Below are 13,834 nucleotides of genomic sequence, written 5' to 3'. Positions count from 1 at the left end.
CGGGCGCCGCATAAGAAAGATTTTATTTTATTTATTTATTTATTTTGAAAGTTTTATATAGCGCGAACAAGATCTTTGCAGATATCAGAGCGCTTTACACGGCTAGGAATGGCAGCAAGAGAGTGGGGTTACACATAAGTAGTACAGCACATCAATAATACAAGTATAACAGTTAAATGTGTGCATAGATAGTCAGTAGCATCAATAATACAGGTAGGATACATATTCGTAAAGTTCGAACAGCGAATTAAATGTGTGCGTAGATAGTTAGTAGCAACAATATTTCAGGTGAAATACATAGCCGCGGTGTTACTCCAACTCCAAATGGCTCAAGGTGAAATACATAGTCATAGAGTTCGAGCAAAGTAATACAGGTCAGAGCAGGGTCTTTCCAAATCCAAGCTAAAAGGTCAAGTGTATTTGGCCATAAAAATAGCTTTTACTTCTTTCTTAAAAAGTGTGAAGGAGGGGATGAGCCTGGTTTCAGGAGGGAGTGAGTTCCAAATCCTGGGTGCCATTCCTGAGAAAGAGCGTTTATAGGTTTTTACCTTCCGGAATCTTCGAGGTTTTAGCAGAAGATTGTCTGTGCCTCTAGTGTTTCTAGAGCCGCCAGAGATTGACAGCTTCTGATTGAGGTATCCGGGAGAGCTCAGATGTAGAGCCTTGTGTGTCATGCAGGCGATTTTCAAATGTATTCTGGCTTCAAAAGGCAGCCAGTCCAGCGTTTTCAGATCAGGTGTGATGTGCGAGTGTTTTTTTGATCCAGTGATGAGTCTGGCTGCAGCGTTTAGAGAGGCTCTTAGGGGTGCAGTGCTGGTTAACGGGAGACCGCAGAGGGCGGTGCTGCCGTATTCAATTCGCGGGATTACTAAAGCTTGTACTGCAGTTTGGAAGTCTTTGGCTGGTAGGAAGGGTTTAAGTTTCCTCAGTGTATTGATTTGGAAGTTCGCTCCCTTAGTGGCCTTGCTGATATGCTGCTGCATGTTAAGGTTGGAGTCGAGGGTTATGCCTCGAGATTTCGCTGAGTCCACTATGATGGGTTGGACATTGAGTGCCGTTAACTGTTTAAGCCAGGTTTGCGTGATGGGGATCTTCGCGGGAGGTGCGATCAGCAGGAATTCTGTTTTCAGAGCATTGAGTTTGAGATGATTATCAGCCAGCCAGGATTGAGTGCTTCTAATCGTAGAGTTCAGTAGTAAAATGTCGTTGGGGGATTGTAGTTTGAGATATAGTTGGGTGTCATCTGCGTACATGTGAAAAAGTACATTGGATGCTTGAAGCAAGGTGGTGAGAGGTTCCATAACTAAGTTGAACAGGGTTGGAGATAGGGAAGATCCTTGGGGGACGCCTAACGATACAGGTATTGGAGAGGACATCAGGTTGTTACTCTTGAATTTCTGCGACCTGTTGTGTAAAAAGGAGGTGAACCACTTGAGAACAGTCCCAGAAAGACCCATTCTTGTGCTCAGAAGATCGAGTAACTTCTCATGTTTGACAGTGTCAAATGCTGAAGAGAGATCAAGCAGGATGAGGAGGCAGGTATCACCTTGATCTAGGATTTGAAGGGCGTCGTCAATTATGTGAGTCATAGCAGTTTCAGTGCTGTGTCCTGCCCGGAAGCCTGATTGATGCGGGTTGAGGAGATCAAACAGGTCGATATGTTTAGTCAGTTGTAGTTGAACGCATTTTTCCAATAATTTGGCGAGAGTGGGAATATTGGTAATGGGACGGTAGTTGTTTAGGTCGGAAGGGTCGACAGTAGGTTTCTTTAGCAAAGGTGTGACCTGTCCAACTTTGAGGGAGTCAGGGATGGTTCCTTCTTGGAGAGAGCTGTTGATGATTTTAGTCCAGAGAGGAAGGAGCAGTGGGATGAAATCTTTGACCGCGTTAGCAGGGAGGGGGTCCGTGAGGTGATTGGACGGTTTCAAGGTGTTGAGCAGTTTGCCTATTTCTACTTCGGAGTAGGTCTCAAAGGTTGACCATGTTGCATTGTTTTTAGGTTCGGTGGGTGTTATGTAATTGAGTGTGTTGTGGAGTCTTGCGTCAGCGCGGAGATTATTCTTTATGTTGTCAGTTTTTTGGGTAAAGAAAGTGGCGAAGTCTTCACAGGAGGGTGCTTCGTGCAAGGTACTGAGAGGTTGGGGTTGTTCCTTGGCTTGTGTTCTGATTAACTCAAAGAGTTTTCTAGGGCGATTTTTTGCTTGGTCGAGCTGGAGGCTGAAGAAGTTTGCTTTTGAGCGCTTTATTTTCCTGAAGTAGGCGTTTCTCTTTTTCTTCAGGGTTTTCAGGTGTAGTGCAGAGGGAGCTGTCCTCCAGGTGCGCTCTGCCAATCTCATGGCTCGTCTATCTTCATTGAGACTCCCGTCGTACCATGGGTTGGAGATTTTAGCGGAGACTCTTTTTAGCTGCATGGGAGCAGCCTCATTAATTATTGAGGTCACGGCGCTAAGATAGTGGTCGGTCAGGGATTGGACATCAGTAACGCCAGTAGGGGGGAGTAGGAGGTCGCGACTGTTCGGGGGTAAGGATGATGGGTTGAGTTTTTTCAGGTCTCTTTTCCAGACTTTAGTTCTGGTGGGTTGAACCGAATTGTGCTTGACTTTTTCATTGATGTGGAATGTAACCATATGATGGTCTGACCAGTCACAGGGTTGAATAGTCTCAAGTTGAGTAGCGCCCTCTTTGGTGATGATAAGGTCGAGGATAGAGCCTTTCTCGTGGGTCGGGCTGTTACATAATTGAGTGAGGTCCAGTGCGCTGAGGAAGCTTTTAAGACTATTTACCACCGCATCGTTAGGATCGTTCCAATGGAGGTTGAAGTCACCCAGGTATATTTGGGTGAGCTGTCGTCCTGCGTTGGTTGAAATCAGGTCCATCATTTGTTGGGCGAAGATGAGGTGGTCTCTGGGAGGGTGGTAAATGCCATGGAGAGAGCATATTGGTTTGCCATCACTGATGATATCGAGGCAGATGTATTCGTAGGAAGTTGGGGAGGGTAGAGGCGGCACGGAAACTGTCAGAACAGAAAGGCTGTTCCTGTAAATGCATGCGATTCCGCCACCTATCTTGCCAGACCTGTCCAGCCTAATGATGTGGTAGTTAGGGGGAACCAGAATGTCCATTATAGGTGTAGAGGATTCGGTTAACCAGGTTTCAGTCAGGATGATAAGGTCAAGGTCCAATCTTAGGATGAGATCAGCGATGTCGGAGGAGTGTTTAGAGGCTGATCTGCAGTTTAGGAGAGTGCATTTGAGACGGGGTGTGTCTGGAGAGGATGAGGGTACTAAAGAGAGGGGGACTTTTCTAAGGTTATTTGGGACAGACGTTCTGTTGTTGCAAGTGGAGGATCTACGGGGATTTGAGTGTATTGTGGGGATGGGGAAGCGCGAGGCAGTTGTGAGGTTTAGGGAAGCTTGGTCGTAGGAGCGGAGGAGGGAGAGGGTGTCAAGGTCCGAGAGAGGGTTGCATGTACGAAGGGGGCGGTTGTTGCGATTGTGGGCGGGGATCGTGGTCCAATGAGTGCGACGGTTGTGCTTGTTGCGATTGTGGGCATGGATCGCGGTCCGGTGTGAGGGACGTGGCTTAGGAGCGTCGTTGGGACGGGAGGGTAGCAGGTCGGGAGGGGGGGTGGTGGTGCGTGAGGCGAATCTAGGGGGTGTGGTGAGCAACTCTTTGATGGTGTGCATGTCTCCCTTGATGGTGTGAATTTCTTCTTTGAGTTGTAGGAGGAAGGACATAATCTTGTCTAGCGTGGGATGAGTATTAGTGCTGAGGGTGGAAGTCATGGTTGGGTGGATGACCTGGGACTTAGCGTGTGGGTGAGGGGGAGGGTTAGTGTTCATGCAGGGCTCCGTGTTGTCATCGTGCGGGTTGGTGTTAGGGAGAGAGGGTACGGGGTATACGGGGTCGATGGGCTCCGTGTTGTCATCGTGCGGGTTGGTGTGCGGGAGAGAGGGTACGGGGTCGATGGGAGTGGATGAAGTATGCAGGAAGTTGGAGGCGTGGAGGCGGGGGTTCGTGTCAGGCGGAGAGAGCGGGGTGGAAGTGGAGTGTATGATGGTGGTGAAAGGGGAGCCTGAAGGGAAGTGAGGGCTGAGAGTGGGGGGGGAGTTGAGGTTGGAGATGGTCCTGTCGTGGGGCGGGGGAGTTGAGATAGTAGATGAGGTGTGCTCTGCATGATTAGCTGGCGTGTGGAAGTGGGGGCTGAGAGAGGGGGGGGACAGGGTGTGGGATTTGTCGCTATGTGTGTCGATCTGGTGCTGAACTAGGTTAGAGGGGTTGTGGGCGGGGTCTATGGAGTCTATGGTGTCAGGGGGGAGAGGATGGGTGGGAGTATTATGAGAGGGGGTCATCGGGGTGGGAGTGTGGGGTCGACTGGTGTGTGATGGGAGGTTATTTATGTCTGTGATTGCGGAGTGTGGGGTGGTTGCAGTAGGTGGGTGAGTGACTGGTGCGTTGGGGGAGGAGGTGAGGTGCATGTCGTTCTGATGCTGAGCTAGGTAATAAGAGTTGTCTGTGGGGGCTGTGAGGTCTGGGGTGATATTTCTGGAGGGGATGTGAGTGGAGGTCCGATGGTTGGAGAGGTTCTCTTTGAAAGTGGGGAACAGGTTGTCTAGTAGTTCCAGGTTCCTGTCTGTGGATTGAATTAGGACAATCCCGTTATTGTAGATAGTAATAGTGGTTCTGCCTAGGAAGAGTTGAGAAGGTGTGATGGAGAGAGTTAAGCAGTGAACGGATTTCCTGGTGGTGGAGACAGTGAGTAGGGAGCGGAACGTTTCTCTCCATTGAGCTCTGCGTGAGGTGTGGAAGATGATATCGATGTTAAGGGATCCATTGACTGGTGAGAAGTAGGTGTCAACAAAGGGGATTTCCGGGTGAGCCCTCAGGAAGTTGTGTTTAAAGCGTTTAGCGGCTTTTTTGGTGAGTGCGGATGGGTAGTTGATTTTATAAGTGTGCTTGCCGATGGGCTCCATGCTGGGATGGCGGTATATGTGTATGTGAGTGTGACGGTAAAAGTGGGTGTGGGAGGGTAGATGATAGTGTGACACGTGTGCAAAGAACAGTGCAGACAGTAGGTTACATGGTACACAGGTGACCTTAGTGAGTAACAAAAATAGCCAACATATAGGGGTAACAATCTGAGTAAAGCACTGTGTCGACAGTAAATTACGTGGTACACGAATGCCACTATTGAGTAACAAGTTAGTCAAAATAATCAAGATAAAGAGGTAGCAATCTGTGCCAACCAAAGATAAACAGTGTGGCTGGGGGTAGCTTACACAGTGTACACTAATGAATGAAGAAATATGAGGTAGCAGACGGTACAGCTTACACAATGTAACGAAATTTACAAAAATATAAAAATATAGATGCTGTCAAACGGTGCATATCGAACAATCTTAATACTAGTTATTCGCCAGAACAGTTTGAGGTAGCGCTCTGTACATATAAAAAATATAAAAATATAAATGGTGTAAACGGTGCATATCGAGCAATATTAATACTAGTTGTTCGCTAGGACAATTTGAGGTAGCGCTCGGTACATTGACAGTGAGGAAAAGTGAGAAATGTGCAAATTTACAAAAACGAAAATGTCCACAATACAGGTAGAGGTATAATGTTGCACTAAATGCAGGCACTTAGTCACACAAGTGTTTAAATACACAAGCTGATTGTGAGTAGCACAGTACAAGATACAGGTTGAGGTAGAGGACTGCAAAAATAGGCAGGCACTTATGAGATTAGCAGTCCGTGAATTACATGAGAGAAGAGTGATGAGTGGGTGTAAGTTGCAGCAATGTGCAAAGTAGTGCAGAGTATACTTGGAGGAGTAGATTTGATCAAATATCAACCTACACTATATGGGGTAGCAGTCGGTGAATTACAGGAGATAAGAGTGAGAAATGGGTGCAGGTTGCCGAATTGTGTAGAGTAGTGCAGAGCACAATTGGAGGAATAGTTCTTATATAATATAGATCTATAGGTAAAATATAAAAATATAGAATTAAGCATCAGAATACACCTGCCAACTGTCGGTTACAAGACACAGATAAGTGTGTGTCAGAGTACTGTAGTTGAGCTTAGTCTAAAGTGGTGAGGTCTTAGTGTCAGTTTATATATAGCGAATTAGTTAGTAGTCCAGTGAAATTGACTAGTCCAAGATGGTGGCCCGAGAGCAATAGATTAGTCAAAATGGCCGCTACATAGAGGGGGAAGAAACATTAGTCCTCTGTTTATTGCTGTTCTTCTGTGATCCGGGAGGGCAGTTTCACTTTCATGCTTGAGGGAGCCTTATCTTGAGGAGCCTCGTGGCCACAGAAGGTGATTTATTGCTTTAGTTTTTGAATTTTGGGCTCCCGCCATTTTAAACGGTGGGGTTTTGATACTGTATAGACACATACCTTTTCTCAATTCCTCGTCTAATCGGTGCTTAGCTCTCACGGGACCGCTGCGCGCGGTTATGTTACCCCTGCGTGGCGGGTGGGATGTCCACAGCCTCCCGTGACCTCCGCGATGACTGTAGGGCTCCCGGTGCAACATCCAACGGCCCAAGCCCCTCTCAGCCCTACAGACCGCCAGGACTCCTCTGCTGCGGTCGGGGGGGGGGGGGGGGGAGAGACTATCCTCAGACTTGGGGAGGGCTGGCCAGAGATGTTCTCCGATAGTGCCCCCGATCTGCAGAACAGCAAAAAGATTATAGGTGCAGGGGCGATTCCGCCTGCCACCTGTGCTGTCCGTCTCCTCCGGCGTCCTCCGGCGTCGCTGCGAGGCGCAGGGCTCAGCTCACAGCACTCTATGTGCAAAAGAAACTCCGGGCAGAGGGAGAGTATCCTCCGACTTGGGGAGGGCTGGCCAGAGCTGTTCTCCGTTGGTGCCCCTGATCTCCGCTGTCTCCACTACCGTGGGGCGCCTTCCCTGACCGTTCCACCATGGGGGCTCCGTTGGGCTTAAGACGCCTGCAGCGATCTTGAGCGATCTTGAGCGATTTTGAGCACCGGGACTTATTTTTCTACAAATTAAGCACTGCTTACACTGTGGCATGGAGTCATCCTGCTCAGCTCTCGGCCTCGCGCGCGCGCCACTCCACGCATATGTTTTCAATTATCTCCGCCGTGATGGCGAGATAATTCAAGATATATGGCCTTCTGCTCTTAAGACCATGCCTTTCACGTCTGCCCTACACGGAAAGAAAACACAAGAAAAGCACGAACGCGCGCCATTCACTGCAGACTGGTGAACGCGCCCACAACATCTGCATTACATTATCTCGGCACCCTGACGGCTCCTAATTGAAATTAATGCACTGCTGTGCGCGTACCCACACAGAAAATGCCAACATGGCGACCGACAAATTACATTAAGCCTATCGCGTCAAGGATAATAAAAACACAGCACAGCGAAGACGAATCACTATGCAGATGCCAAAAAAAACGCGAGCGCACTAAGGAATGTGGCAGCCCGGACCCCTAAAGAAACGTTTTTTTTTTTTATAACATAAGAGCTCGGAGCTCCGCCTCCCCTGCTGACGCAGGGTTGACGTAGGCCGAGCCCTAAAAAGGGTTGTAGAAATAGCCCAGGGAACTATAGGCCAATAAGCCTGATCGATTCCACGCAAAAGGTGGCTGGAAAGGTAATTTTGGGAAGGATCCTCAACTGGGTGGAGGAAAATAGAGTGCTATCTGACTTCCAGGCTGGGTTCCGTTCAGGAACGGGGACCATTGAGCAGGTCTTCAGATTAGCACTCTTAAACTGGAAATTCGTGGAACTAGGCAAAGGCAGTCTTTACCTGGCCTTCATCGACCTGAAGACTGCCTTTGACCTGGTCCCTAGGGAGGAACTTTGGAGGGTGCTTCAGGGATTGGGGCTGCCCCCATACATTCTATCCCTACTTATTAAACTCCACACCAGTAATTATGCCCAGGTCCGATGGGGGAAAAATGGGGAAACAACGGACAGGATACCGGTCTGTAGGGGAGTCAGACAGGGTTGCGTGCTAGCTCCTACACTCTTTTCGTTGTACGTTAATGGTGTGGTTGAGCATCTCCAGCAAGAACCAGCGGACGCACCCTGTCTGGGGGGAGTTAAGATCCCTACTCTGCTGTTCGCAGATGATACTTTGCTTATTTCAAAAACTCCCCAGGGCCTACAGAAGCTATTGACTCGCTTCCAGGACTTTTGTGTATCCAGAGGTCTGGTTATCAACGTGGACAAAACCAAATATTTGATTTTGCACCCCCCAAAGGAAATTAGGAAGCCCCCCTGTTTTGAACACCGTCCCCTTGGAGAAAGTCTCCGAATTTGACTACCTAGGGCTTCGCATAACGGACAATATGAACTGGTCCGCCCATATTGATAAAATGGTATGTAACCACAAAAAGGTAGGAGGTGCTCTGCTTAGGGAATTTCGAGCATCACCGAGGCAAGTGGTGAGTCCTGCAATTGAGATCTATAAGGCCAGAGGCGTAACATCAGCTTTATATGGGCAGAGTTGTGGGGCCACTGCAACCTGGAGTCCCTCTCTAAGGCTGAAAATACATTTTTGAAAGATCTCCTAGGCCTTCCCTCGAGTACCCCGACAGTCCCGGTGCTTCTGGACGTTGGTTGTAAGAGTATCAAAGATCAGGCTCGCCTTCGACCACTGCTTCTTTGGTCCCGCATATGGAGGGTCCCGGAGCTAAAGTTCTATGCCGATGGCCTGGCAGAGGTAATGAACATGGAAGGCTGGGCCAAGATCAAGTGGCTGAAGGACACAAAAAATCTTTTGGGGGAGTTGGGCCTGGGGGACTGCTGGTCTTCAAAATCTGCTCCACCAAAGGCGGTCCTCAAAAAACTTTATTGGGACTGGGTCTCTGGCAAACTCATCAGGAACCAACACCATTGTAATCTGACCGCATCATTTTTGGAATTAAAGGATGTGGCTGTTTTTGAACCCTTCCTGGACTTAATCATCTTGCCAGCCGATAGGGCCCTATATTTTAAACTCAGGGTAGGCACACTTCCGATCGAGGCCTTTGTATCAAAATGGAATGGTGCTCATCGGTCCCCCTTCTGTGCCTTTTGTCCATCTAGGCCAGAAACGTTAGCACACATATTTTTTGAGTGCCCGGACTATATTAAACCTAGGAGGCATTGGCTTAAACCTCTTTTTAAACGCCTGGGAACACGTAGGCACTTGGTTGCACTACGTGTCTTATTGACTGATACCGCCCCTTTAATAGTTTGTGGTGTTTCTAAATTTTTAAAACATTCATGGTTGATTCGCTGCAAGAGACTGTCAGTTTCAATTTAATTCACTTTTAGTTAATTTATTGGGTCATTCCCATTTTATCTGTCTTAGTACTTAAATGTTGACATGCATAGCACTGTTTTAAAAATGTATTTTACCTGTATGTATGCTTTCAAGATATCTCGCATATCGAATAAAAGCTTTCAACCAACCTTTCCGAGGGCTTGAGTGAAACAGCCAGCCCTGCTGCTGGAGCTTGATGTAGAGTGACTCCCATAATACGTGAATTAGCAACCCGGGCCATTTTAGAGTCAGCCTTAACTTTAGGAGCAGCCCCTTCAAATGATGTGCTGTGTTCAGAAGTGCATTCAAACTGTTTAACAGAGGATGGGCCTAACCCTAGTTGTTCTTCTACTGATATAATCTTGTTCGTTATATTCGCAGAAGTCAAATCAGTGCCCCGGCGACGACTTAACGCTTTCTCGTGTCCCAGGACTATGAATGAGTCACAAAGGAATTGCCAACTGCAGTGGATCGAACCTACAGTAATAAAGGATCATTGGCAGGCAACCAAAGAGTCCAGAAACACAGTAGGAGGTCACAATAAGGATTTAAAAAGGGCCCCAATTTGAAGTATCAGGCAAACAAACATTGCTAAGTGAAATAATAACACTCTTACTTGTGGTATGGAGAGAACTAGGAAAACAAATGTTCGGAGGCTCTGAAGGGCATGGGTGGGCTTGCCCTTGGCCCGTTCATTGCCAGGGCGGGGCCCTGACGTCCTGCGCTGCAGGACCCCTCAATTACTTAAGAGTGCGAGGGAAAAGGGGCATGATCTGGCTGTGCCTGCTCCCTCTGCAGTGATCCTGGGATTCGTAATCCCTCTGTTGGAGTCCGTCTGAAGCTCTCCGCACTGTGGGAGCCCTCATGCGCTTAAGACCACAAGTGAGAAGGGGCATTATCTGGCTCAGCCTACTCCCTCTGCCGTGATCCTGGAACTCGTAGCCTCTCTGCTGAGTCCATCTGAAGCGCCATGCGCTGCGCAGGACCCCTCATGCGCTTAAGAGCATGAGGGAGAAGGGGCGTGATCTGGTTCCTCCTGCCCCCTCTGCCGTGATCCTGGCACGCTTAGGCCATGTAAAGCTCACCCCCCCTTGTTATACATTCAAGTTAAATATGCAATATTAAAATATTAATTTAATTTACCACGATATTTCATCTAAAATGTTTGTCTTTTTTAAAATGATTAATAAACGTTTAAAAATGTTCCCACACTTTACCATGGAGAAATCTCCTCCCTGGTGCCAGAGAACTCCACCTACATACGAAAAGTTTGTAATGGTGGTAACTTTACACTAAAAAATTTGGCTCCACTTTGTTTCACGGGGTAGAGAAATGCAAGTCTACACTTAATAGTAAAGTTATGCTCCGAAATTGTGAATAGCCAAAAGTAGTAAATTTACTACAAAGTGTAAGAGCACATTTACAAATGTAGATTCCCTCACATGTAACTGTACATTTGTGAATAGGCCACCAAATGTATAAATGTATCCTCTACAGAACAGCCATCACTTTGATCAGGTCTGCATGTCTTCATTACTGGTTTCGACACTAAAAGTATTGAGAGAGAAACGTTGCATTACTAGGCAAAAAAGTGCTGAAATTGCTCAACACAAACCGACATTAAAGTAGAACTATCAGACAATGAAGAAGCTGAGTTGGCAAAGATTCCCAAAAACCTAATTTGAGATAATGTCTAGTACTTTAGCATGATTTTGCACAAAATATTCCCAGGGTTTCCTAAGAATACAAATGCAATCTCAAAACGGTCAAGGAAACAACCACAATCCATTTCAATCCTGCCAGCTTCAATCTCTAAGAACATCCACTTGATCGAAGCAGTTTCAGACACTCTGCAACAGTAAATGACAAAACCTTAAGTCAGAAGGCCTTCTGCTGAGGACATAGATCTAATATTGAAAATTACTTGGCCTGGTGACCCCTCTGAAAACCTATTACCAGGAATTTAGCATTGAAACATTCTGTACAATTTGTCAAAGAAGACATACACATTTCAATGGGGATGTAGGTCCATACAATAGCTTTGAAAAATAGATGAAACTAAGAGATCAGTCTCCCTTTACTGATGATAGATCTGCAGTACATGCCACTGGAATCAAGCTATCCTGGCTGATGAGGGCTGAAAGCCCGAAACCGGTCCTAGGATGCTTGTTTCCAGTCCAGGGAGGACCTGGCTTGGCAGTTCGAACTGGACTGTTCCCCTGGGGCACAGGGTCAAGACTGATTTGCATATGGCTGCGTTCAAACTGGAATGGCATGGTGAGCAGAAAAACAATGGATTTAGGCCCAGATCTCTGTACTCGGGTGAATGTATGACATTGTTCTGCATTCAGTCCATCAACTGTTGTTCTTGCATTTGTCACTCCGAGTGGGAGGGGTATGCTCAGACGTGAGTCCCGTGCTATCCATGGCACTGGAATCAAGCTATCCTGGCTGATGAGGGCTGAAAGCCCGAAACCAGTCCTAGGATGCTTGTTTCCAGTCCAGGGAGGACCTGGCTTGGCAGTTTGGGCTGGACTGTTCCCATGGGGCACAGGGTCAAGACTAATTTGCATATGGCTGGGTTCAAACTGGAATGGCATGGTGAGCAAAAAAACGATGGATTTAGGCCCAGATCTCTGTACTGGGGTGAATCGATGACATTGTTCTGCATTCTGTCCATCAACTGTTGTTTTTGCGCTTATACTTGGGTAGCATGAGTTGGTCAGATGGCCCGATCCACCTGAATGCAGTTGCAGAAGAACTTACAAGATACACAGGGCATAAAGTGTGACCCAGAGCAAGAGCATGAGTATGAAGTTTACTTACAAGCAAAGTTATTTGGCACCTGTCCTTTGCAGCTAACACCAACAGAGGGTCTTGGTATCGATAATAATTCTAAATACAAGGTGGCCCATCTATATGGAGTGTATGTGGCTCAAAGAAGAGAGAAAAAGACTTCTGCTTCTTAAATGTCTGTAGCCGAAGAACCAATTTCTGCATATGACACAAAGGACAAAGCAGATGCATAAAGGCAATTTCAAAACACCCTCCTTTAGAACCTTGCACATTTGTGCTGGATCTTTACTTTTGTGTGCTAATTAAGAAGTTTTATAAAATTGCTGTACTTGTCTTGTGTGAGCGAAGTATGCAGTGCTGTTGACCATATTGAATGTGTTTATGTAAGCGGGGCTTGCAGTGTTGTGTAATCTCTTGTGTATCTCACGCCCTCTTCTTTCAGGACGGTCTCCTGTTGGTTATATGTAGAAACAGTTCAATTAGTAATGTGGTTGTGTATGTTACCTTCTGTATGATAATGTATTGTATCAGTATGCAAAGCATGTGCGGCACTGTTCGCATTGTATATAGTCTTTGTGTAGTACAAGCTGAACACATCTGCCGGCACTGTCTAGGATTTCAGACGAATGCTGTCTAGGATTTCGGGCCGAATGATTTTCAGTTTTCATCCTTCTAAATGTGACATCTTTCAACTAACATAAAGATATAAAAAAATAACACTTCAAAACTGTTGATTGTTGTTGTTTGTGTACTTAGACATTACCTACCAGGAGGAATACTTTGCATGGGAGTCTCCGGGCATCGGACAGTACATGACATCAATGGCAGTACAAGGCCTAGTCTTCCTTCTCCTTCTCTTCCTCGTTGAAACCAGCATACTTCACAGGACGTGGAATGTTTTTTGCAGTTTCTATGGGAGAAGGACATGGGTGAGTTGGGGCCTTTCATTTGTGGGAATGGGTGGGAATTGTCTGATGGCTGCAAATGCAAATAGGGAATGCTGATGATGCAGTTGCAAATAGTTGTGGAGCATTCTGCCTTTCAGCTATATTTGCAGGTCCAGTGCAGCAGCTACTACAGGTATTTAGTGTTAATGTGACATGCATACTTTGTGGTGGTATCATTGCAGGTCCTGTAGGTCAAGTTGGCAATTATTTTGGAAGATTTTGAATCCATAGGTCAAGGATTTAAATTTTATAGCAAGTCAGGTAGTCTTTCATCAACTGTATTCTTTATTTAAGGATGGTTTAAAGTGCAAAGTAACTTAGTATGCAAGTGAAGCTGGTGCTTCTCCCATCTTTTAAGTATGCATGCACAACCAGAAATCTGAATAGTACTCATGTGCAAGAGATAGAGCTCTGCCTTTTAGTGTGTGGGCCTTCAACACCAAGACCCCCTTCTAAGTCCAGTACTTTCAATTATGTCCATCTGACCCCAAAAATTGGTGGTGTCCTAAAACTGAGAAAGTGTTACCTTACTCAAATCCTGATTAAATCACCATGTGTGCAGTTTGTTGTTTCTTGCCTTACTTCAAGTGCATGTGTGCCTGTGTGGACATGTGGAAATTTGACTATCATGTTGTGCACCCTACAGAGAGAAGAGAACTATTTGCAGTCACTGTACCCTTGCCATCAAATAAACTGCTGCTTTTGTAATTACTACCACTTTTACAGGGTATCCCTTCAAAAAAGTAGTTTACACAAATCTGGGATTGTTCATGGCTACCATTTGTATGTGAATCAAATGCTT

At 46.5% G+C, this 13,834-nt stretch overlaps 1 protein-coding gene across 2 annotated transcripts in view; it reads left to right on the top strand.

Annotated features, from left to right (window-relative positions):
- Nucleotides 1–13,834, top strand: part of ABCA3 (ATP binding cassette subfamily A member 3) — a 642,985-nt gene that overhangs the window by 584,986 nt on the left and 44,165 nt on the right. For both annotated transcript variants that reach the window (XM_086941282.1, XM_086941283.1), the window contains exon 24: nucleotides 12,842–13,014. In XM_086941282.1, the coding sequence (XP_086797408.1) occupies nucleotides 12,842–13,014 (173 nt within the window). The remainder of the gene's footprint in view (nucleotides 1–12,841; nucleotides 13,015–13,834) is intronic.

The sequence above is a fragment of the Lissotriton vulgaris genome, chromosome 10, assembly GCF_964263255.1.
Source record: "Lissotriton vulgaris chromosome 10, aLisVul1.2, whole genome shotgun sequence".
Taxonomy (NCBI): domain Eukaryota; kingdom Metazoa; phylum Chordata; class Amphibia; order Caudata; family Salamandridae; genus Lissotriton; species Lissotriton vulgaris.
Note: the sequence above shows the minus strand (reverse complement) of the source record. Positions and strands in the feature narration are given on the sequence as shown.